The 25,846-nt window shown below is 43.5% G+C and overlaps 1 protein-coding gene across 3 annotated transcripts in view; it reads left to right on the top strand.

Moving 5' to 3' along the window:
• The window catches only part of LOC110507706 (septin-4), a 70,244-nt gene that overhangs the window by 23,616 nt on the left and 20,782 nt on the right, over positions 1–25,846 (top strand). The window contains exon 1 of one of the 3 annotated variants that reach the window (XM_036965599.1): positions 20,387–20,516. The exons of 1 other annotated variant lie outside the window; for it this stretch is intronic. In XM_036965599.1, coding sequence (XP_036821494.1) covers positions 20,481–20,516 — 36 coding nt within the window. In that variant the 5' untranslated portion in view covers positions 20,387–20,480. Of the gene's footprint in view, positions 1–20,386; positions 20,517–25,846 lie in introns of those variants that run through there. One more of the 3 variants, XM_036965596.1, reaches the window with a different exon arrangement.

The following is a 25,846-nucleotide window of genomic DNA, read 5'->3' as shown; positions in this document are numbered from 1 at the left end:
TATGTGGATCGATTGAAGCAACATCTCAAGACATCCAGTTAAAGCTTGGTCGCAAATGGGTCTTCCAAATGGACAATGACCCCAAGCGTACTTCCAACGTTGTAGCAAAATGGCTTAAGGACAACAAAGTCAAGGTATTGGAGTGGCCATGACAAAGCCCTGACCTCAATCCTAAATCAATCCTAATCAATCCTCAATCCTAATCCAGAAATTTTCTGGGCAGAACTGAAAAGGTGTGTGTGAGCAAGGACCTGACTCCGTTACACCAGCTCTGTCAGGAGGAATGGCCCAAAACATGCACCTCTGGAACGGTCGTTAAGACACTAACATCTTACAGACGGTAGGCAATTAAGGTCAGTTATTAAATCTTAGGACACTGAAGAGGCCTTTCTACTGACTCTGAAAAACACCAATAGAAAGATGCCCAGGGTCCCTGCTCATCTACGTGAACGTGCCTTAGGCATGCTGCAAGGAGGCAAGAGGACTACAGATGTGGTCAGGGCAATAAATTGCAATGTCCGTACTGTGAGACGCCTAAGACAGCACTATAGGGAGACAGGACGGACAGCTGATCGTCCTTGCAATGGCAGACCACATGTAACAACACCTGCACAGGATAGGTGCACACCTGCGGGACAGGTACAGGATGGCAACAACAACTGCCCGAGTTACACCAGGAACGCACAATCCCTCCATCAGTGCTCAGACTGTCCGCAATAGGCTGAGGGTGGCTGGACTGAGTGCTTGTAGGCCTGTTGTAAGGCAGGTCCTCACCAGACATCACCGGCAACAACGTCGCCTATGGGCACAAACCCACCATCGCTGGACCAGACAGGACTGGCAAAAAGTGATCTTCTCTGTCTAGTCGCGGTTTTGTTTCACCAGGGGTGATGGTCGGATTCGCGTTTATCGTCAAAGGAATGAGTGTTACATTGAGGCCTGTACTCTGGAGTGGGATTGATTTTGGAGGTGGAGGGTCCGTCATGGACTGGGGCGGTGTGTCACAGCATCATTAAACTGAACTTGTTGTCATTGCAGGCAATCTCAACGCTGTGTGTTACAGGGATGATATCTTCCTCCCTCATGTGGTACCCTTCCTGCAGGCTCATCCTGACATGACCCTCCAGCATGACAATGCCACCAGCCATACTGCTCATTCTGTGCTTGATTTCCTACAAGACATGAATGTCAGTGTTCTGCCATGGCCAGCGAAGAGCCCGGATCTCAATCACATTGAGCACGTCTGGGACCTGTTGGATCGGAGGGTCTTGGCTCGGGCCACCCCCCCTCCCCCAGAAATGTCCTGGATCTTGCAGGTACCTTGGTGGAAGAGTAGGGTAACCTATCATCGCAAGAATGTGCAAATCTGGTGCAGTCCATGTGGAGGAGATGCACTGCAGTACTTAATGCAGCTGTTGGCCACACCAGATACTGACTGTTAATTTTGATTTTGACCCCTCACCCCTTTGTTCAGGAACACATTATTCCATTTCTGTTAGTCATATGTCTGTGGAACTTGTTCGGTTTATGTTTCAGTTGTTGAATCTTATGTTCATACAAATATTTACACATGTTAAGTTTGCTGAAAATAAGCGCAGTTGACAGTGAGAGGATGTTTCTTTTTTTTCTGAGTTTACATACATACATGCATGCACACACTGAGTGCACAGTTTATTAGGTACACCCATCTAGTACGTGGTCGGACCCCCCTTTGCCTCCTGAACAGCCTGAATTATTTGGGGCGTTCTACAAGGTGTTGAAAATGTTCCACAGGGATGTTGGTCCGTGCTGACCAATTGTTGGTACGTGCTGGTACATTCATGCTGCGAACAGCCTGTTCCATCTCACCCCAAAGATGCTGTATTGGGTTGAGGTCTGAGAACTGTGCAGGCCACTCAAGTAAACTGAACTCATGTTCCAGGCAATGTTTTTCCTAACCTCAGTTGTCCACTGTTGGTGATCGCGTGCCCACTGGAGACGCTTTGTGTTTTTAGCCGATAAGCGTGGAACCCGCTCTGGGCGTCTAATGCGATAATCCATCCATGACAAGGATCGATGAGTTATGAGTTCCGAGATTTCATTTTACACACCACTGTTGTACTGCGCCGTTATTTGCCTGTTTGTGGCCCGTCTGTTAGCCTGCACGATTCTTGCCATTTTCCTTCGACCGCTCATTAGCAAGCTGTTTTCGCCACAGTACTTCCCACTGACTGGATGTTTTTTGTTTGTCTCACCATTCTCTATAAACCCTAGACACTGCGCAATTTCTGATATACTGGATCCGGCATTCTTGGCACCGATGATCATACTAAGTCTCCTTGGGTCACTCGTTTTGCCCATTCTAACTTTTAATCAAACAATAACTGAATGCCTGCTTTGTTTCGCAAGCCAGGGCCACGTGATTCAATGTCTGTAGGAGTGATCCTCCATTTTCGTGAACGGGGTAGTGTACCTAATAAACTTTAAGTACCAGTCAAAAGTTTGGACACACCTACTCATTCCAGGGTTTCTTTATTTTTACTACTTTCTATATTGTAGAATAATAGTGAAGACATCAAAACTATGAAATAACACGTAGTAACCAAAAAAAGTGTTAAACAAATTCAAATATATTTTATATTTGAGATTCTTCAAAGTAGCCACCCTTTTGCCTTGATTACAGCTTTGCACAATCTTGGAATTCTCTCAACCAGCTTCAGGTGGTAGTCACCTGGAGTGCATTTCAATTCAAATGTGTGCCTTGTTTTTTTAACCTTTTGTTTAACTAGGCAAGTCAGTTAAGAACAAATTAGTATTTACAATGACGGCCTAGGAACGGTGGGTTAACTGCCTTGTTCAGGGGTAGAACGACAGATTTTTACCTTGTCAGCTCGGGGATTCGATCTAGCAACCTTTTCGGTTACTGGCCCAACACTCTAACCACTTGGCTTCCTGCCACCCTATGGGACTCCCAATCACGGCCGGATGTGATGCAGCCTGGATTCTGTTAATTTCAATTTTGGAATTTCAATCCTTCTTAATTCCGTTTGAGCCAATCAGTTGTGTTGTGACAAGGTAGGGGAGGTATACAGATTCTAGCCCTATTTGATAAAATACCAATTCCATATTATGGCAAGAGCCGCTCAAATAAGTAAAGAGAAATGACAATCCATCATTACTTTAACACATGAAGGTCAGTCAACCCAGAAAATGTCCAGAACTTTGAAAGTTTATTCAAGTGTAGTTGCAACAACCATCAAGCGCTATGATGAAACTGGCTCTCATGAGGACCACCACAGGAAAGGAAGACCCAGGGTTACTTCTGCTACAGAGGATAAGTAACAATATAGCCTCAGTATACTATTTATATGCTCCATATGTTTATGGTACTGCTGCTGTATGTGTGGAGATGGAAATTGAGGAGGTTGTGGTTAGGCCTAGTATAGATGATATGTACAGGCCCAGGTCTCCTCTCTCTCTCTCTCTCTCTCTCTCTTTATTTTACTCTCTCACACACACACTCTCTTACTCTCTCCCACACTCTCCACCCTCTCAACCTCCATCCTACACTCCTCTCTTTTGCCCAGGGTAATCGAGCTTCCATCCCTGTGTGGTCTTGCCTGTAAAGGAGTGGTGGAGTTAAAACAGCCTCCATAGAAAAACAATCCACAAGGACATACAGTATAATGTAATGGATATAAACAGTAGTTTAGCTGGAGGCTTTCTCTGTCACAGGCTCCATGTCGCCACTTTTTTCTATTTCATTGTCTGTGTGTCCTCTCTGTAGTCAGGCCTTTTCTTGGACCCAGATAGGAAACTCTTCTTATCTACTGCAGTCTGTGTAACTTGTTTAATAGAGGGGTTTCTTAGGGGACAGGCTGAATTTAATTGATCTAATAATGAATTTAGAGAGATTCTTTGCTTTTCAATGAAGGGATGATGCAGGTGTAGAAAAAAAGATGAGAGGGACATGGAGAAAGAGCAGAACCTTGAACAAGTTAACAGAGCTGGTTCATGAATGTGTGTACGAAACTGACGGTCACAGACCCAGCCCACCCCTCACCCATGCTCTCCCCCTCAGACTGTGTGTGTGTGTGTGTCCTCAATGCCCTCTTCCACTCCCACGTTTGGGGTGATCCAGCACAGAGCTCACATACACACACACACACAAACCAGTGGCACCATGACCCACTTCTCAGGTCACTGTGGATCTTTTCCAATCAGTTGAGCCTCCATCTCAATATAAAGGTTGCCATGACAGCCACTGACCCCTTGGCAGGCGAGTGGCTGGCCGCTAGTCAGAGCAAGGGTTTGGGGACTGCTTTGGATGTCATCAAAGGTCCTGCTTGGAACCAATGTCTATGCTTTGATACTCACTTGGAAAATCAACTGTTCCAGACCTTTTTAAAGAAAGGATGTATTTTCTAACTAAAAGTTTAATTGACTTGAAAGCTGAATGAGAGTCAGTATATCAGTCTATCATTCAGCCAGTTGGAGTTTCTCTGTGCTTGATAGACACTGATCTATCTGATAAGCAGTGAGTCACTGAAGTTGAGCTCTTATACTCTGAGAAGGTTGATGTCTTAAGCTTTTTCTGACAGAGATCTAATCATAGGCTATTCATTTTATTTTACACGTATGTAGTTGGACGGGCCCTCTTTTGGCCCCCTGGGCCCTAATTATTGTGCATGTATGGCTTTTCCCCCTGGAGGTGTGTAAATGTCACCCTCTATGTGGTCCTGTTGAATGTCAGGCTTCTTGCTGGCTCCTCTCCTTCTACTGATGAACTGTAATACCTCTATAAGTGTGTGTATGTGTGTGTGTGTGTGTGGTAAGTGTTCAATCTCTCTCTCACATTCTGTGCCCTTTTGCCTTCTTCCTTTCTCTCACTTTCTCTGTTTCGTCTTAATAAATTATTAATTGAAGAAAACGTTGACGAAATAGTGCATGGATTGTAAAAGCTGATTGATGAACAACAAGCACAAGTGAAATGTATTTACGTAAGACATGGCACACACACAGTCATTTCAGGGTACAGTTTGAGAGTTTTGCTGAAAGAGCTAATGGGCGTTATACTGACTATCAAGAGTGTTCTCACTAACCCTGTAGGAAGAGTGTTTCACTGTCCTGTAGGATAACAGTCCTAATGTTGGAAACAAGCAGTCTTATGTTGTCACCCAGAATCACAAGTTTCTTTAACAAGCTATAGCACACGTTACATACAGTCGTTTTTTTTAAAGGACAACATAGTTTAGTCTGCTTTGTGTTTTCCTTTTTGCCAAGGAAAATTGGGTATCGCAATACTGGTATCGTGACAACCCTACTGTCCTGTGTGTGTGTGTCCGTGCGTGTGGTTGTGAGTGCGTGCAAGGGAGAGAGACTGGTGTGTATGAGTGAGGCCATGACCAGGCAGGCCTGAGTAAATACCATCATGCCCCACTGCATGTACCCAAACAGGGCCTCTGTTGTACCAGACCAGTTAGCTCAACAAACAAACTGGAGGTGAGGTGACGGGGCTCTGCCCCGATCTACAACCACAGTAGTCAACCACGGAGTGTGATGTATTAGCAGTGTCTGGTGTCCCCGGTCCTCAAAAACACCACTTTATTACCGTGTCACGTTGTTTCTGCAGTTCATCCAGGCTGTATCACAACCGGCCGTGATTGGGAGTCCCATTGGCCGCCGCACAATTGACCCAGCGTCATCCAGTTTTGGCGGAGTAGGCCGTCATTGTAAATAATAATTTGTTCTTAACTGACTTGCCTAGTTCCATAAAGGTTACAGAAAATAAACAAGTAAACTATACTACCAGAGTTTAGAGTGGGATCAGCTGAAGCAAGAAGAACCATTGTTCAATATCTCAACCATTTTAACGATTGGTCTTCAACCCACATTTTTTAGTTTAGTTTATTAATTTGACCGTTTAAAAAAAAACAAGCACACATAAAACTTGAAAAAGCCATACATGCACATTAACAAAATCATCGAGGATAACGCACAATGAAGTCTGGGACTTTTTTCTCATTGTGGTCCTCTTGAGACAAGATGGCTAGACAAGATCCAACACAGTATGGCAGAGAAATAATAAAACAAAAACATATATTTCAAGGAATGCCGTGTTATCGTTTAACCAGGTCTTTCAACTCACTACCATGACATCATTGGCTATCTATGCCCGCTCCTACATTAAGTGGAAAAACCTGTCTATAGGTAACTGTTCTGTGTTGGATTAAAGAGTCAACCTGAAAATCATTGGACATCTGCAACTGACTTTCCACACACGGGTTGAATCCTCATGCATACCTTGACCTTTCCCACAAATCAAGCATTGATGTAAATGTGGATATGTCAGGATTATGCATGGAGATATGGAGATCAGGGTAGGATTTGACCCTGAAGTTATTGTATCTGTGTACTTTCCTCAGACAGACCCTCCTATAGTCCCTCTCTCTAGCTCTGTATCTAAGCATGGAGATCACAACATAATATTTGACAGTGGACCGACCCTAAGGTTATTGGTGGATGGTCGTGTGTAGTTTCCTCCTTCCTCCGGTAGACCCGCTCTCTCCTTCCCTGTAGCCACATTCGCAGTCTACTCTGCCTGGAGTTCCCAGCTTCTGATGGAATTTCCTGAAGTCTATTGTACTGGGGAAAGCTTGATCTCTCATCCCAGAGCTTTCCCTCTCTTTCCTTTTCACTCACACTCTCTCCCCTCTGTTTTTTTTTCTCTCTCTCCCTCCCCTTTTTTCCCCCCGAATTGCTCTCTCTCCCCTCTGTGTTTTTCTCTCTCACTCCTCATGTGTAGGCAGCTTGATTTCCTACAGCTCTAGCTGGGCAATTTTAAGTAATTTGTTTTTGCGCAATATTCCAAATTCCTGTATTGCAGAATCTAGTTTGTTTGTTTTTATGAGCATTTGTCTGCTTGTTCTCATGTTGTCTTTTTGGTCTCGTTCACTCCTTCTGTGCTGTGCACCTTCCCATTTACACCAGAGATCTGTATATACTGTCTATGCTCATGTCTCCGCCCTAGAATTGGGAGACGTTGTCCCAAAGGTGGGAACGCAGGCGACCAAGCTTAGGTTAAAAATAAGCACATAGAAACGCATTGGGCTTATTTTGGACAGATTCGCCTCTTTTCTACAAAGCCCCTCCCCTACCACTCACAACAACAAAGATGAGAGATCACTTCTTCCTCTCTGACAAACGGTTTCAACTCGCTATTTGCATTTGAGGTTTGGTCCAACAGCATCGGTCATATGGACACCAAAAACATTTAGACATTATTTTACTGCAATAAGAGGAGAAGTGAACCTTTCGAACCATACCCTGTTTATGTTTCAACTCCTCACATTTCAGGAAGAGCAGACACTACTAAAACAGATAATAAACAATAAACATTGATTCTGGAAAATGAGTGCTCAGTTTGTCATGCGTGCATTATGGTACCACGTATTGCTGGTAGCATTTTAGTAAAATAAATATCGTTATGCTAGCTGTTTAGTCTATGTTTTATAAATGTGCAATAAGCATAAAACAATTGATAGAAGGAATTGGCAACTCGTTCTCATTCTGAGAAATAAGGCAGGCCACTTGATTTCAACTGTTTTGCCTTGTTAGCTGAATTTAGATCTTGTGAAATTATACCTAGATCCAAGTTGGTTAATATTAGCTGGGTACTCACTAGCACATGGACTTGTGCTTGAGAGATTATTTGAGACCGGTGGTAATTTTCCACAATGCCTGCTACATTATTATGTATGGTTCTGGTTAAAACTGTTACAAAAAAAGCATTTTTATAGAAGACCTGAAAGACAGATCAGTGACTGCTGCTGCTGCAAAAAAGCAGGTATAACTATTTTGATAAAATGACATTATTAGTGGGTCTTATGGTTGTGGAAGGAATATATTCAGCTGAGGTATAATTACACAAGCTCAGAATTCATTGGAGTATTGCTGACTGTTTAAATGCAGTGGATTTGATATTTAATTGGACCACAAAGCTTATTTAGAGAAAACGTATATTTTTTAAAATCTATATATATATATTTTGAATCCCCCATAATTTTGAAAAAAAGAGATGAGTTTTGGGCCATATCGCCAAGTGTGTGTGTGTGTGTGTGTGTGTGTGTGTGTGTGTGTGTGTGTGTGTGTGCGCACCGCATACATGATGGCTCATGATAGACTAGTTAGCGGTGCAGAAGATTCCTGGAGCGGCTCACTGTCCCTGTTGGCAATCTGTAAGTAAGTAAGTACTAGCCTGCTTTCTGTTGGCCAGCAAGAGGGAGCTTCAGCTAAACTAGGCTACAGGAGGGGGGAGGGGGGGTGGGGGGGGGGGGGGCAGGTGCTGCAGCAGCTATTTAACCTGCAGCTGTTTATTATAGAGGGCATGAGACAAAGCTAGCTCTGACCTATTAGCTGAAAATATGTCTGTATCTGGTAGTCTGGCTTGACATCTGGTTAACTGCTTGTTTCTGTCTGCGATGCATTCAGCCTGCCTATCAGCAGGGAACAGGACCATGCTGAAGTGTGGAACTAGAACCTAACGTGTACCATATATAGCTTGTGTGTCACATTATGACTGGTCAGTCTCTGTTGTGGGTACTTGTTTTAAAAATAAGGTCAAAGGGACATTGTTAATTTGCAGCTACCTGATTGTTATATGGCAGTCTGATGATTGATTGGAGGTTTTAGTGCAGGAGCTGATAACTTGGTATGCTTGAGGGTCTGTGCGTGGGGGAATTTTACGTAGATTCATGACCACTACAGATGCCAAGTCTTCAAGTGTTGTCTATGAATGCCCTATAAAGCCTTTTTAAGTTGTAAAATTGTTCCAAGTGTAATGTGTGTTTCTCTGCTAGAGTGTGTTGGTTGGCATGCATTCTTTGCATGTGTGTTTTTCCAAATGGCTTTTTGTGTATTTGTTCTCTGATGTTATAGGAGTGGAATGGTCTACTGTAGATGTTACAGTTTACTGATGGGCTGATGAGGAAAACGTGACTGAGGAAGTTGGAAAATTAGCCTTGGTCCAAATGGCCAGGCCAAAGATGTGCCTCCCTAGAGGACCCCATACGCCTACTGTGGGTAAAAGTTGCACAAAAGTAGTAGGCCAAATTACCATTAGCATTATATGAATCTGCAAGTTCAGCAATGTCTGAAGAATGCACATAGAAAACAATCCAAGCATGCAAACTCCTCTGGGTACAGGTCAGGATATTGCTTGTCCAGTCACAATATATATGAGCAAGACTTTAACAACCAATTGACTGCTGGCTAGGGTCATAAGCTTGGGATAATGTTCCAGTTGGTTAGTCACAGGTGAAGCCCAGACTCCAGATGTTATGACTGTTCCCCAGTGAAGGCTTAACAGGCCAATACCCTGAGGTCTTTAGCACCTGACTTACAGCTGAAATGTCGTTGCTCTGTCTTAAGTCAAAGACCCTGGAGTCTCTACTACATGTCTGAGCCTGGTGTCTTTACTAAGACTCTGTGACTACATAAAGGTCAGGGGAGGATTGGACTTGAGACCTGTTGCTTATTATGCTAACAGCTTCATAATGGCTGTCGCTGGGGGGGAGAGAGAGAGACGTACATCTTGTAGTGTCTGACCTGTCAATCACACAAGCCAGGAGTCTGTGTTCGTGCGTGCGTGTAATGTCTGACCTGTCAATCATTAACTCCAACAGCCTCATCACAGGCTGAGGAACGTCACTCACATTGTTATGGACAAAATCCCCGGTCGCCTGGGAGAGGAACCCTGAATGGACTCAGTCGCTTGGCAGATGAGCCAGGAGGGGCGTCAGGAAGCTGGAGGTCGGAGGTCAGAGGGAATGAGTGACCAGTTCAAAACAAGATGGACAACGGATGTCACACCTCTTATACTTGACAAATCAGTTATTGGATGCAGATTTGGATGTCATTTTATTAGGGACTGGGTGAGTCTGTGCTAATGAGTCTACATGACTTTGTGTTAAATGGAGGTATCTGTGCAACTGAATATTGTGTGACTAGAAATCAGTCACATTATGAGCTCGTGTTAGGCTAGTCATTGAGCAGTTCAGCCCATTGAGCACATGCATTTTACTGTTTAGATGAAGGAGCATATCATTATTAGCACTTGTTTAGTATTTCTATGAAATGCTGTGAGCTAGCAGCAGTTGGTTTGAGTCAGAAGAGCTCTTATGGAGTGTTTAGAGAGGCAGAGACTGAGCTTTTCAAGTTCTCTAATCTCAGCATCTGTTTTGGTTCTGCCCTGTTCTTATCCGGGGGAAGTGTGTGTCTGCCTGTGTACATGCGTGTGTATGTGTGCGTTCAAGACTTTGCACATCTCTACTACTAGGCTGTAGCATTCAAACACCAGAGCCAAATCACTACTAGGCTGTAGCATTCAAACACCAGAGCCAAATCACTACTAGGCTGTAGCATTCAAACACCAGAGCCAAATCACTACTAGGCTGTAGCATTCAAACACCAGAGCCAAATCACTACTAGGCTGTAGCATTCAAACACCAGAGCCAAATCACTACTAGGCTGTAGCATTCAAACACCAGAGCCAAATCACTACTAGGCTGTAGCATTCAAACACCAGAGCCAAATCACTACTAGGCTGTAGCATTCAAACACCAGAGCCAAATCACTACTAGGCTGTAGCATTCAAACACCAGAGCCAAATCACTACTAGGCTGTAGCATTCAAACACCAGAGCCAAATCACTTTCATCTCCAAACCAAGTATTTCCTCACGTTGGAACTCAATATTATATGAACGGATATGAACTTTTGTCTTATTTTTGCCTTTTACTTTGATTTCTCTGGCCTTACTTAGTGTACTATATGAGGAAATACAGTGTTGTTCACCACTAGAAGGCAGGCATTCCAAACAGACTGAGGCCCCTTCCTGAGAGAGAACCTACCATTAGGTGTATTTCTATTCTCTGTGCCTGTTAACCAAAATCCCAGCGGACATTCAGTCTTCCTGTGAAAGGAAATGGTTTTCATTTTCAATGTGGGTGCACATGCATGTTTGTGTGCTGTATTATTTAGGGTTGGGTGATATTTTGGATTACCTCTTCTACAATATCCTACTCCAAATATCGCGATATCCAATATAATTGTTTTGCGCCGTTGATTTAATGAAAATGTGACTATAATATCAGAAATATGCACACAAATTGCACAGACTGGTGTAATTTAGTCATTAATGGCACAAAACAATTATTGGATATCGCGATATTTGGAGTAGCATATTGTAGAAGAGGTCATCCAACCCTAAATAATATAGCACACAAACATGCATGTGCACCCACATTGAAAATGAAAACCATTTCCTTATCTTCGTATGGCAAAATAATTAATCTTAGTTAATTCATTTAGACTTAATTTTCAACATATTGATAGAGCCTAACTGATAAAACTGAGCCATTTTGATTTGTAAAGTTCAAATAAAGTGTAGTCTTGCATTTCAAGATACATCGTCTTGCACTTCACAATATATTGTCAATGTCAAATATCACAATATTCGATTGAATCATATGTCGGACCAACCCTGATATTATTACATTATCTTGCATATCACAGGCTGTTACCAGCATTGTCTATAGGAGGGCTGTTCAATTCCAGTCCTGAAGGGCCGAAACTGTTTTTACCTGCTAGTTAATTGCACTCACCTGGTGTCCCAGGTCTGAATTAGTCCCTTATTAGAAGGAGAGGATGAAAACCAGAAGTGTTTTGGCCTTCCAGGAACAACATTGAACAGCCCTGGTCTACAGACAAGGGATCTATTCTACGTCGTGCCCACAGATTCCATTCTAACATATACATGTTCTTCCTGTCTCCTTTTGGAGTGTCCTTCTTAAAAGCCTTTCTTCCATTCTAGAGCTGACTGCCTGTCTTGTAAAAATGGAAATGAGAGATAGTAGTAGTCTATGTAGTCAATGTGTTGATTCACTGGAAGATGCTGCTAGCACAGCAGAGGCCCAGACACACTGGCCCAGACACACTGGCCCAGACACTCTGGCCCAGACAGACAGACGACGTCAAGGGACAAGGTGTGGCTCTGAATCCTAAACTATTTTTCTGTGCTGTGGCAAGACACAAAACACTGCCAGGGATTCTTATCTGTTCCTCTTGGAGATCCACAATGTGGGATGAGTTTAGTAGACAGAACACCTTTTGAAGCAAAGGGAAACGGGTGGTACTACCTGAGTTTGTCCAATAAGAACACAGATGTTCATTTTCCGTTCCAAACCGCTTTACTACGGACCTACAGTGTGATTTGTAGTTTATTCAAGTACTCTAGCATGCCTAATTCTAATTGAAGGTGAGAAAGCCAATAAAGTGGTAATAAGCACTTCATAATGTTGTAGTAAGGACCTCACCTGCCCCCCCCGATGGGCCGGGCCTTCAGCAGACTAATCTGGGCTCATCTCTCCGCTCTCTCTAATGACATAATGGGATAATCGGTGAGAGGATACACTGAGGGATGGGTGCTGGCCATATGAGCAGAGAGAACAACATTCAGAATAGAGAAACACAAGAGTGCAGATTCCCTCTCCAGACGTATTTGATCATAACTAGGCTACTGTACGTCTAGCTGAGCATCCGTCTTTCCATGCTGCTGTGTAATAGGCCAGGGTGACTGGTACTTTGCAGAGTTGCTTTGCTGCTGAGCTGGATACTGGTCCTGGAAAACATGTTTTTAATAAGAGTGCTTTAGTAGGGATTGGGTGACCCACGAATACGATGAGGTATTCAATGAGATATGTGTGGCCAGACAGAAAAAGCCAGCATGCTGGGTCAGCAGGTACAACCTCCACTTATGACAGGGATGAGATGAATATGTACAGTGGCAAGAAAAAGTATGTGAACCCTTTGGAAACACCTGGATGTCTGCATAAATTGGAAATCAAATTTGATCTTCATCTAAGTCAAAAATCTTCATCTAAGTAACACAAAAACTATTGTATTTGTCTTGTCTATATTGAATACATAATTTAAACATTCACAGTGTAGGTTTGAAAAAAGTATGTGAACTCCTAGGCTAATGACTTCTCCAAAAGCTAATTGGAGTCAGGAGTCAACTAACCTGGAGTCCAATCGATGAGACAAGATTGGAGAAGTCAAAGTTAACTTCCCACAAAACAGGTGGGTGAAAAGGGTACCTAAGTATGGTTCTCAATCAGAGACAACGATAGACAGCTGTCCCTGATTGAGAACCATACCAGGCCAAGACATAGAAATACAAAACATAGAATAAAGGACATAGAATGCCCACCCTAGTCACACCCTGGCCTAACCAAAATAGAGAATAAAAAGCCTCTCTGGCCAGGGCGTGACAATTGTTGACTTGCATAAAGCTGGAAAGGGTTACAAAAGTATCAATCCACGGATAGACAAATTGTGTATAAATGGAGAAAGTTCAGCACTGTTGCTCCTCTCCCTAGGAGTAGCTGTCCTGCAAAGATGACGGCAAGAGCACAGCGCAGAATGCTCAATGAGGTTAAGAAGAATCCTAGAGTGTCAGCTAAAGACTTACAGAAATCTCTGGAACATGCTAACATCTCTGTTGACGAGTCTACCATACGTAAAACACTAAACAAGAAAGGTGTTCATGGGAGGACACCATGGAAGCTGCTGTCAAAAAAACATTGATGCACGTCTGAAGTTTGCAAAAGTGCACATGGATGTTCCACAGCGCTACTGGCAAAATATTCTGTGGACAGATAAAATTAGTTGAGTTGTTTGGAAGGAACACACAACACTGTCTGTGGAGAAAAAAAAGGCACAGCACACCAACATCAAAACCTCATACCAACGGTAAAGTATGGTGGAGGGAGCATCATGGTTTGGGCTTGCTTTGCTGCCTCAGGGCCTGGACAGCTTGCTATCATCGACGGCAAAATTTAAAAAATGACAACGACCCAAAACATGGAAGTAAATCAACAACAGAATGGCTTCAACAGAAGAAAATACGCCTTCTGGAGTGGCCCAGTCAGTCCTGACCTCAACCCAATTGAAATGCTGTGGCATGACCTCAAGAGAGCAGTTCACACCAGACATCCCAAGAATATTGCGGAACTGAAACAGTTTTGTAAAGAGGAATGGTCCAAAATTCTTCCTGACCGTTGTGCAGGTCTGATCCGCAACAAAAGAAAACGTTTGGTTGAGGTTATTGCTGCCAAAGGAGGGTCAACCAGTTAAATCCAAGGGTTCACATACTTTTCCCACCCTGCACTGTTACTGTTTACACTGCGTTTTCAATAAAGACATGAAAACGTATAATTGTTTGTGTGTAAATAGTTTAAGCAGACGGTGTTTGTCTATTGTTGTGACCAACAACAGATACCTGTGTGCTTCAGTTCATTTATACAAGACCCTCCTCTACTGAGCAAGACAGGAAGTCCAGTCCAGACGCTGACATCAACTCCCCCCCCCTTATTGAATCTGCTCACCACACAATGTCAACACTGTGTCCAACGGCAACCATCAGTCCTAATTCTCTCCTGGCCCCTGTTTAGAGTCAACATTGTATTAAGGCCGGTTTTGGAGCTTGAGATCACACAAGGTAGTAAGTAGTATGTTAATGTAATGAGGACGACAGACCGGGTGGATGGAATGCAATGTAACAGTTTAGTAATAGTCCACATTTTCACACAGTTCACAGCCTTGCTACTAACCAGATGTTCATACATTGTTTTGTCTGACGTGGTTATTTGCAGTCTCAGGTGTCTGTCGTCTAGGCTGCATATTTTCTCTTCCTCCACTGTTTGGGTACAGCAGACCTGCAGTACTTTGGTAAAGCAGCCCTAGCTAGTCTAGATAAACATCAACATCACTGTTTGGGTACAGCAGACCTGCAGTACTTTGGTAAAGCAGCCCTAGCTAGTCTAGATAAACATCAACATCACTGTTTGGGTACAGCAGACCTGCAGTACTTTGGTAAAGCAGCCCTAGCTAGTCTAGATAAACATCAACATCACTGTTTGGGTACAGCAGACCTGCAGTACTTTGGTAAAGCAGCCCTAGCTAGTCTAGATAAACATCAACATCACTGTTTGGGTACAACAGACCTGCAGTACTTTGGTAAAGCAGCCCTAGCTAGTCTAGATAAACATCAACATCACTGTTTGGGTACAACAGACCTGCAGTACTTTGGTAAAGCAGCCCTAGCTAGTCTAGATAAACATCAACATCACTGTTTGGGTACAGCAGACCTGCAGTACTTTGGTAAAGCAGCCCTAGCTAGTCTAGATAAACATCAACATCACTGTTTGGGTACAACAGACCTGCAGTACTTTGGTAAAGCAGCCCTAGCTAGTCTAGATAAACATCAACATCACTGTTTGGGTACAGCAGACCTGCAGTACTTTGGTAAAGCAGCCCTAGCTAGTCTAGATAAACATCAACATCACTGTTTGGGTACAGCAGACCTGCAGTACTTTGGTAAAGCAGCCCTAGCTAGTCTAGATAAACATCAACATCACTGCTTGGGTACAGCAGACCTGCAGTACTTTGGTAAAGCAGCCCTAGCTAGTCTAGATAAACATCAACATCACTGTTTGGGTACAGCAGACCTGCAGTACTTTGGTAAAGCAGCCCTAGCTAGTCTAGATAAACATCAACATCACTGTTTGGGTACAGCAGACCTGCAGTACTTTGGTAAAGCAGCCCTAGCTAGTCTAGATAAACATCAACATCACTGTTTGGGTACAACAGACCTGCAGTACTTTGGTAAAGCAGCCCTAGCTAGTCTAGATAAACATCAACATCACTGTTTGGGTACAACAGACCTGCAGTACTTTGGTAAAGCAGCCCTAGCTAGTCTAGATAAACATCAACATCACTGTTTGGGTACAGCAGACCTGCAGTACTTTGGTAAAGCAGCCCTAGCTAGTCTAGATAAACATCAACATCACTGTTTGGGTACAGCAGACCTGCAGTACTTTGGTAAAGCAGCCCTAGCTAGTCTAGATAAACATCAACATCACTGTTTGGGTACTAACAGACCATAGCTAGTCTAGATAAACTTGAACAAAACCTTCCCATGCTGGTTTACAATCAAGGGTTTTGTTTTCTGTCTGAAACTAAAAGTAATTATCCAGCTGTAGTTTAAACGTTACAGTGATCCGGGGTTCATTGAAAACCAATAAAAGTAATAATCTCTGGTTTCCCCAGCTTTGGCTAAATGGGTGAGAGTAGAGTGAATGGTCAAGCAGTAGTCTGACTAAAGGTGTAGGGATGAGGATAATTCAGGACTATTTATTTCTAGATAAATGGAAACGCAGACCTTTTGTTCAGCTTGGCTTCTGTAACTGATGTTAAATGTCATTTCAAAAGATTTATAAAGACATTCTCGCCTGTGTATGAATACCTTATGGGTGCAATTTCTGTGAGATTCTTTTTATGATACGAAAAGCTTCAGAGGCTCAATGCTGTGAGGCCACCGGTTAGCTGCACGGTGTTCATGCTTCTGTTAATGGAGCAGTTCTGATTGCTGTGCTGTTTTCTTAACCCGCAGCATTGGATGGGACATAAAACAGTAGAAACAGCCACAAAAATATATACATCTTTTGAATAACAGACTCGTAACAAATGCAGTTCAAATGGCCAACTGTAATTGCCCTATTATATACAGTTGTGTGTCTTTCTCCGCTCATTCCATAGTAGCTCTCTCTCTCTCGAGACGTCAGCAAAATAATAAAGCAGCTCAAAACAGCCCAGACAGCCTTTTGCCTTGCTGGAAATCACAGCTCTACCGTGTAGAGGTATAATTTGTCTCTCTGCTTGGAGGGAGGGAGGGAGAGAGGGAGAGAGAGAGGGAGAGAGACCCCCCCCCCCCCCGTTTTGGGCAGTGACATGTTGTGGTGGTCAGAGGAGGTATGGGTGGATGACAGGAGCCACACTACCCAACCCTGCACAGGAGGATGAGTGCCCTTAAATGTTACACTCCCTGTAGGGACTGGGTAGGCACACTGATTGTGGTGCAGTGGTTTATTGTTGCCTAGCGGGAACTATCCAGAAGCCTGCATCCATCTTAAGGCCATTGCTTTCATAGATCACTATTCAACTGAGCATTCGAGGAGAGAAATACATTTAAAGACCTGAGGGCATGTGCCGTTTTTCACTTCTTCCCACTTTGTTTTTCCTCTGGAATATATACTGGGTGTTGTCGCTAAGCATTTGATTATAGGTCTCCATCCATCCATCTCTCTCTCTCTTCATCTCTGATGGCCTCTGCCTTTCGTTTCCTCAGCCCTCTGACGGAACACCTCCTTTTCACGACCTCACAAGCCGATTGTTTCTCCGCACCGGCTTGTCGAGGATAAAACCAAACTGAGGGTGGAGGAATGCTGCTTGTGCAGCCTGGTTCCAACAGGAACGTTTAGCTGGGTCAGATAAAGGACCTTAATTGAATGGAGGAGGAAGTGTAGGAAGTGTAGGTTCGGCACTAACGTCTTCTCCTCATGTGGGGGCTAGGGCTGCTGTGAACTGATGTTTTTGTTCCTGCAGATGTGGTAGATAACGGGTGATGTTGGAGTTCAGTGAGAGCTTTAAGATTCTGCAACATTCCATCTTGTGATCAATGCGTTTCAATTATTTGAGTTGTTCTGAGAAAGCCGACGCTGTTAAGGCATTTTGGTGTCTGTTGTGAAAAACTCTGTTTTCAGTCACCAGCCTTGGTGCTGAAATGTTCTCAGAATGCTTTTCCTGTCCTGAATTAACCTCCGTGGAGAATATCAGTGCCTTTTTGAGCCTATTTGGCAAAGCCTGGCTTTATAAGAGCCAGGCTGCAGTGACGGCTGCACCTAGAGAGAGACCCTGTCACACATATGACTGAATCATGCTTGGGGTGGTAGTTGTCCTTGTCTACAGAGCAGTAGCACAGTTAGATTGCTGTGTTCATTACAATTATTGTCCCACTAGTGTGATGCAATGAAGCTCTGCTATTTATAACAAACACAGTGTGTGCCTTTGGCATCAGCTGTTATTTTATGACATGGGGTTGTCGTCACTTTCGTGTGTGTCAAGCTGTTCCATGTGGAGGGCACCAGATGGCGCCCCCCTCTATCTGCCAGCTCACACTGGCGTCATTGTGGTATCCAGGGGAGTCTGAGGATCGAATGTCTACAGTGCTACGTGCCTCAGCACAGTTGGAGCAACCATGTGTTTTCCTATATCATATGTCTTCCAGTTGACGGAGGTCTGTTGACAAAAAGTTTACACAGTCAATGACTCACATTTTTATCTGATCTAAGTGCATCTGATTTACATCTGACTTGTTCCCTACTGTTACAATTAGGAAACCAGACTGTTCTTGTCACAAACCGGCAGAGGCCATTTTGGAGACTTGGGAGTTCCAGTAGCATGTACCCTGTTTGTCTGTGAATAGTAGTTTTATCATCAGGGAAGCCATTCTGTACCCTCTGGCCCCTTGCCGGCTGACCCTACAATGTAAACTGGGAGAAGCCAGGCATTTTAATTGTGTTTGGGAATATGATCCGGCTGAGCCTCCGAAGTCAGCTTTTTATTATTGTGTGTGTGTGTGTGTGTGTGTGTGTGTGTGTGTGTGTGTGTCATCCCATCTCTTGGGACATGCTGTCAGCTCCTTCAGACAACCCTGATTATCAGTCCCTGAGAGAGTATTTGAGAGGACCAGGGCCCATATTCACAAAGTGTCTTAGAGTAGGAGTGCTGATCTAGGAACAGTTCAGCCTGTTAAATCATAATGAATAAGAGGGCAGACCTGGATCAGCACGCTTCGTAAATACGGGACCTGGACTCCTTTCAACAGATTTTGAATACTACAGGACAATACTATTGACACCACAGGAAACTGGGCATGACACTCCAGTCTGCATGGAAATGGGAATGTCCCCCTCATTCTCCCTCCAGCCAGCCCTGCATATTTCTCTGAGCTTAACAGGATCTTAGTGGGTTTTTACCATATTGTATGGTCTGTTAAAGGGGATACTGCCTACAGTATTCATTACATTGTCTATATGTTAGTCGCTGACAGTGATTATCATATAGGTTGGGATCTGGTAGTGGTCTACAATAATAATAATAATCCAGACAGTCTTTCCTCTCGGAGGCTGACTGTGTGAATTCCACACAGCAAATCTGTCAAGTGAAGATGAATGTGTATCATCTGACTCCCTGCCCTCACTCACACTCACTCACTCACTCACTCACTCACTCACTCAGATTAGCTGAAATCCCGAGGAGTTGTGCTTCTTAATCTACATATTTAGAACAATGACTCTGGTTAAGCCTATGAGACCATCTCAGTCTGACTGCTGCTGAACTGAGAGAATCATGTTCCTGCTTCAGTCCTGGGCTGCCTTTACTAAGGCATTACAAAAGACAGAGAAAATGTATGTGGCTCAGTCTTTCTGCTGTTCCCATTCATTTGACTTTAAACCTCGCTGTAAAATGGGAGGGAATAGCGTAATCGGACAAACCTAATTCCCTAAGAATGAGTTCTTATTACTGGGCAAGCGATGTGTACCCTCCCAGCCAGATTATGGGAACTCTTTGTACTATGGCCCAGTACGGTGACTGACTAAAGCCTCTTTGTGTGTGTGCATTGTGTCCACATTGCAGACATGTATTTTTATGGATCTTCCAATTTCAAAAAAGTATTTGAGTGTGTGCATCCCTTTGTGCAGTATGCCCTGTCCCCTCACAGATGCCTGTGACATGCGCGCGCACACACACACACACACACACACACACACACACACACACACACACACACACACACTCACACACTGGAAAGACTCTTCTGCCCTGCTGCAGTACCAGTCTGGCCCTGGTACTGGCAGCTGAGAAGCTAGGGGGGCTGGACGGGGGCAGAGAGTGGTGCCAGAGCATGAGGCGCCTGCAGCCTGTGTGAGCACTAAGGGATGAGCTGTGCTTAAATTAAACTCTTCCTTCCTGACAGTTTGACTATACACAAGAGTGTGCGTGTGTGTGTGTGTGCACGTGGATGCACATGCGTGCACAACATCTGTGTGTGCATTGTGGAGCACAGCTGTGGCTGTGTAGAATGAGGACAGCATGGGCTTGTTTAAAAGGCGACAGGGCAGATGTTGTAAAGCTTCCAGCAGCATCTCTCCTGAAGGAAGAAGGGAGAGGACATCACTACTTCTACATCTGCATCTAATCTGCATGGGCTGCACACTGTGGTCAGAACTGAGAAAGGGGTGGGATTATTCAAATATACACCACACAGAGTGGTTGGCAATGAGTCAAGGGGCATGTCTATGCAAAACAGAGACCTAAAGTCTGTAGCAAGGGGTCTGGTTATGCAGATTTGATATCAATTGATTGGATGAGGGTAGGAAAAATGGGTGTGTTTATGTAATGAGGTGTATTCTGCGAGAGGTGATGTGACCGCAGGACGGAGGAGCTTTTCAAGGCCTGTTTACTGTCTCCTCCTCCTCTGATCTGTCTGTTCTTATTGGGGGCTTTTATTTGCATGTCGTTGTGGTCCTAAAGGAGAAAATGGCAGCAAACTCTGAAACAAACAGCGACTACGAGGTATGTGTTGTTGTGTTTGTCTGTTGCACTCTGCATAAATATGTGTGAGAGTGAGTGAGTTAATGGTGTGTAGTGTTTACATCTTCATTCTCTGCTAGAGTATTGTAATGAAACTATTTGTCTTGTCAGCAATGCCAGTTTCTCCCCTGAGTATATACTTGAAGTTCACCACTATAATCACACAGTCTGCAACACAACACTACAAGTTGCATTCAGTCAGTTTGGTATAAATATCAGTCTGTGTGTGTTCTCTGTGTGAACATAATTCTGCATTAGGCTTGATCTTTTTTTTCTCAACTCAGCTTTATACTGTGAAGTGTTTGGTTTGATATGCATGGCTTCCTATTACTGTAAACACATGTTGGTTGTTGTTACCATGTGTTATTGTTGGGTGCTTGTTGCCTGTTGTGAGAGGGGAACCATCACTTTTCCATAGGGATGTCAATGTTGATTAGATGTAGTAACAGCTGAATGCACTGTGAGTGTTTTGGATTTGGAGAGTTAGCCTACCTGCTGCTGATGCTGCAGATGTTATTAACTGGGGCACTGGGGCTCTCTGCCTGTCTGATAGTGTCAGTTGAATGGCATTTTGCTCAAGTCTTAGAGCACCAGTCTACTGTAGATGTACTGTAGTCAATATGGGTATTTCCAGGGTTGGGGAGTAACTGATTACATGTAATCGGATTTACAATTTTCTTTTTTTTAACATTACCAGCAGAAATATTGTAATCAGATTAGATACTTTTGCAAAACTAGTTGATTACTTCTTGGATTATTTTAAATTCAGAAAGGTTGTTTGAAAAAATAAGTTGACATCTTTCTGTTTTCTCAACATTCAATTCTGCATTTAAAAAGGTTTTAAATCTCAGAGATCACTATGATGACACACCAAATGTGTCTGATGAATCGTTTTTGTCTTCCATTCCCTTTTAAAGGGAAAGTAATCCAAATGTAAATAATCAGATTACGTTACTGAGTTTGGGTAATCCGAAAGTTATGTTACTGATTACAATACTTTATACACTCCATGGCCCCCTCTGTATGTATGACAACTAAGATGAGCACCTGACTTCCCTTTGGCTGTTCTGGCAGATCTGTGTGTGTGTGTGTGTGTGTATGTATTGGCAGCTCTCCTCTCCTCCCCCCATCTATCTCTCTGCCTTCCTGCCTCTCTCGCTCTCTCCATCTCTCCATTCTGTCTCATTAATAGCCCAGTCTCACTCAGACACACAGAGCCCTGCTGTGCTGATTTAAACAACCACAGCATTCACATAGAGCAGAGAAAAGCACACATGCTCACTGCATCACCACCTGCACCTGGGTGAGTCACAAGGGTGAACCTCACTGGTGTTCTACACAAACATGAAACCAAACACTCCACAATGTGCAGACATTATAAAGGGAATTCGCTCATAAATGAGATTGGGGTAATAGCCTTGTTCCATGTTCCAAAATGAGTGTTTATAGGTGAATCCCACAGAACAAGAACTCATTATATTTAGATGTTGTTTGGATGTTCTGAGTCTACTGTATGTTTGAATGTGTCACAACAGACTCGCAGGACTTGGGTGGCCAATGGGGCATCTCCCGTCTAGTCTGCAGAACATCCCAGTAAAATACAGTTTGGATTTCACAGGGGCATTGAAGCCTCTCCTTTCACTGAAGACACTGGAAAATAAAGCACGACCTCCAGAAGGAGGGGAAATGAACATGTTCTGAAGTAAATGCCCAGTCTATGACTATACTCCCACTTAAGAAGGTTGTTTTCACAACCGGACATTGAATGATGACACCATAATTACCATACTGTAGTTTTAGTAGATAGAAATAACTAGACTGACATTTGAATTTCCTGCAGTAGAAATGTGTTTTCATCACACCAGGTCAATAACAACATACTGTACAGTTTTTTTTTATGGCTCTCTGGGGCTTGTGATAGCAATTCCCATGTCTGCACACACTTCTGCAGAGTGGTCAATAGCTGGCACAGCCACAAAGTCATAAAATCTGATCTTAACCGTAACCACACACCCTAATGCCCTAACCTTTAAGACCAAAAAGCACATTTTTGTTTCTATACATTTTTACGATATAGCCAATTTCGACTTTGCAGCTGGCCTATCTAAAGAGAAATGTCTTGGTTCTGTTTCCAGGAAAAGACACACACACACACACACACACCATGTCCTATGTAAAGCACTTAGCTGCCTGGTCCCCTGAGTGTAACATTACATGCTACTCCTCCTCATCTCTCAACACAGTGGCAGGTCAACACAGTGGCAGGTCAGCACAGTGGCAGGTCAGCACAGTGGCAGGTCAGCACAGTGGCAGGTCAGCACAGTGGCAGGTAAACCCTCTACCTCGCTCCATCAGTAACAAAGCAGGGTATTGTTGCCAACCACAACTACTGTTATGTTCAATTTGGTTTCATGTCCTTTTATTGTTTCTCTGAGACTGTATTATATAGTCTAACCAACCATCCACCTTTTAGTCCGTCGGTCAGGGGAAAAAGTTTGTTCCCACAACCCATCATTTCTTCCCCTTTTTTGGACTTGCCCTTTTTTGGAGTTGGTGGTATGTTGACAATGGGCCCTTTGAGGGCAGACAGACAGTGAGTTGATTGAAGTACCCTCCTAAAGGTGAACATTAGCTTCTTCAATAAGCATGTGAAGGAACCCCATAACATGCCATTCAAAAGGGCTTATAACAACTCATTCAAGAGTTAAGTACCTTCCACCAAAGTGGGTGCAGAGTAAAATGCATCATGTGCCCACGGACCAGAGTGGAATTGTTATATGCTGGCTTCATTATGGCATGTTGTTACTCGTAATGACCTGAACTATACAGATAGAAAAGTTTGAGATCACCAATTGTTGTCACGTGTAGTTATTGTGACAGGACATTGCCTGGCTGAGAAGTCTGATTCTGTACTGTAGAGATTTTTACCCATGACATTTTCTTTAGAGCAGAGAAATATTTTGTTGTGTTGGACTGACTGCTCTGTAAAATCTGTGGAATGAAACTTTTAAGATAAGATCACAAGATCACAAACCTTCATACAAATCATAAACAGCTGACATACTACACGTTTCTGACTGCAGCTGTTGAGTTTTCCACAACATCTGTGGAAGTATTTTGCAGTTAAGTGCCTTAGTTATTGCTCAAGGGGCTGGCCACTGCAGCAGTATGCCACCTTGGACTTGAACCAGAAACTTTCTGGTTTCATCTGGTTGGTATGCACCGACTGCACTATATACAGTGCATTCGGAAAGTATTCAGACCCCTTGACTTTTTCCACATTTTGTTACGTTACAGCCTTATTCTAAAATGGATTAAATACAATAAAATCCTCAGCAATCTACACACAATACCCCATAATGACAAAGCCAAAACCGGTTTTAAGAAATTTTTGCCAATAATAAAATAATTGAATACCTTATTTATAAGTATTCAGACCCTTTACTATGAGACTCTAAGTTTAGCTCTGGTGCATTCTGTTTCCATTGATCATCCTTGAGATGTTTCTACAATTTGATTGGAGTCCACCTGTGATACATTAAATTGATTGGATATGATTTGGAAAGGCACACACTTGTCTATAAGGTCCCACAGTTGACAGTGCATGTCAGAGCAAAAACCAAGCCACGAGGTCGAAGGAATTGTTCATAGAGCCCCGAGACCGGATTGTGTCGAGGCACAGATCTGGGGAAGAGTACCAAAACATTTCTGCAGCATTGAAGGTCCCCAAGAACACTGTGACCTCAATCATTCTTAGATGGAAGACGTTTGGAACCACCAAGACTCTTCCTAGAGCTGGCCGCCCAGCCTAACTGCGTAATCGGGGGAGAAGGGCCTTGCTCAGGGAGGGTTCCTCTGTGGAGATGGGAAAACAACCATCTCTGCAGCACTCTACCAATCAGGCCTTTATGGTAGAGTGGCTAGACGGAAGCCACTCCTCAGTAAAAGGCACATGACAGCCTGCTTGGAGTTTGCCAAAAGACACCTGAAGACTCTGTCCATGAGAAACAAGATTCTCTGGTCTGATGAAACCAATGTTGAACTCTTTGGCCTGAATGCCAAGTGTCACGTCTGGAGGAAACAAGGCACCATCCCTATGGTGAAGCATGGTGGTGGCAGCATCATGCTGTGGGGAGGTTTTTCATTGGCAGGGTCCTGGGAGACTAGTCGGGATCGAGGCAAAGATGAACGGAGCAAAGTCAGAGAGATCCTTGATGAAATCCTGCTCCAGAGTGCTCAGGACTTTAGACTGGGGCGACTGGGGCGACGGTTCACCTTCCGACAGGACAACGACAACAATGAGTGGCTTCGGGACAATGTCATTGAGTGGCCCAGCCAGAGCCCTGACTTGAACCGATCAACCATCTCTGGAGAGACCTGAAAATCGCTGTGCCCCAACGCTCCCCATCCAACATGACAGAGCTTGAGAGGATCTGCAGAGAAGAATGTGAGAAACTCCCCAAATACAAGTGTCCCAAGCTTGTAGCGTCATACCCAAGAAGACTTGAGACTGTAATCACTGCCAAAGGTGCTTCAACAAAGTACTGAGTAAATGGTCTGAATACTTATGTAAATGTGATATTTCTGTTTTTAGCCATTTATAAAAACCTATTTTTTTCTTTGTCATTATGGGGTATTGTGTGTAGATTGAGGTGAAAAAACAACAACAATCTAATACATTTTAGAATAAGGCTGTAACCTAAACATTTTGAAAAAGTCAAGGGGTCTGAATACTTTCCGAAGGCACTCAGTACAGCATATGAGACCACCAGGCTAATCTTACTGGAGGTGTCATTGTATTAGTTTCCTGTGGTGTGATTTCTGTGTTGGTCTGGCTCAGCTCCACCATAGGTTGGGTGTTTTATAGCTAGTCGACAGTGTTTTTTCCTAAGCTTATTGGTGCATCAGCCTCTGGAACTATGTTGAGTTCAGATGCTCAGCTGTAGCCCTGTTGGCTGACTGGGTTGTTTCAGGTATACGTCAAGAGAGCGTTCAGATATATAGCCTAATTTGTTTCTGGCTGTATGCTTTAGATTTCTCCTCTCCTTTTCCCAGGAATAATGTGATTTAAATCAAATGGAATGCAATGGAATAAGAAGTTAAATGAAGATGTAAACTGTAGAGTTATGTGACTTAATTTACCAAGACAAATTTTGGTCAACGTGACTATCATTTTCATTATGACAGCCTCTTTGTCTATTCTTGTTAGTTGTGATGAATTCAGTTTGACTGATTCTCTCTGACTGTATGTATGACTGTATGTAGTCTGCTCTCCCTTCCTTTCTTTCTTAAGGATTTGAGGTTGTCTTATT

The sequence above is a fragment of the Oncorhynchus mykiss genome, chromosome 27, assembly GCF_013265735.2.
Source record: "Oncorhynchus mykiss isolate Arlee chromosome 27, USDA_OmykA_1.1, whole genome shotgun sequence".
Lineage (NCBI taxonomy): Eukaryota > Metazoa > Chordata > Actinopteri > Salmoniformes > Salmonidae > Oncorhynchus > Oncorhynchus mykiss.
This window is presented reverse-complemented; position numbering and strand designations above follow the sequence as displayed.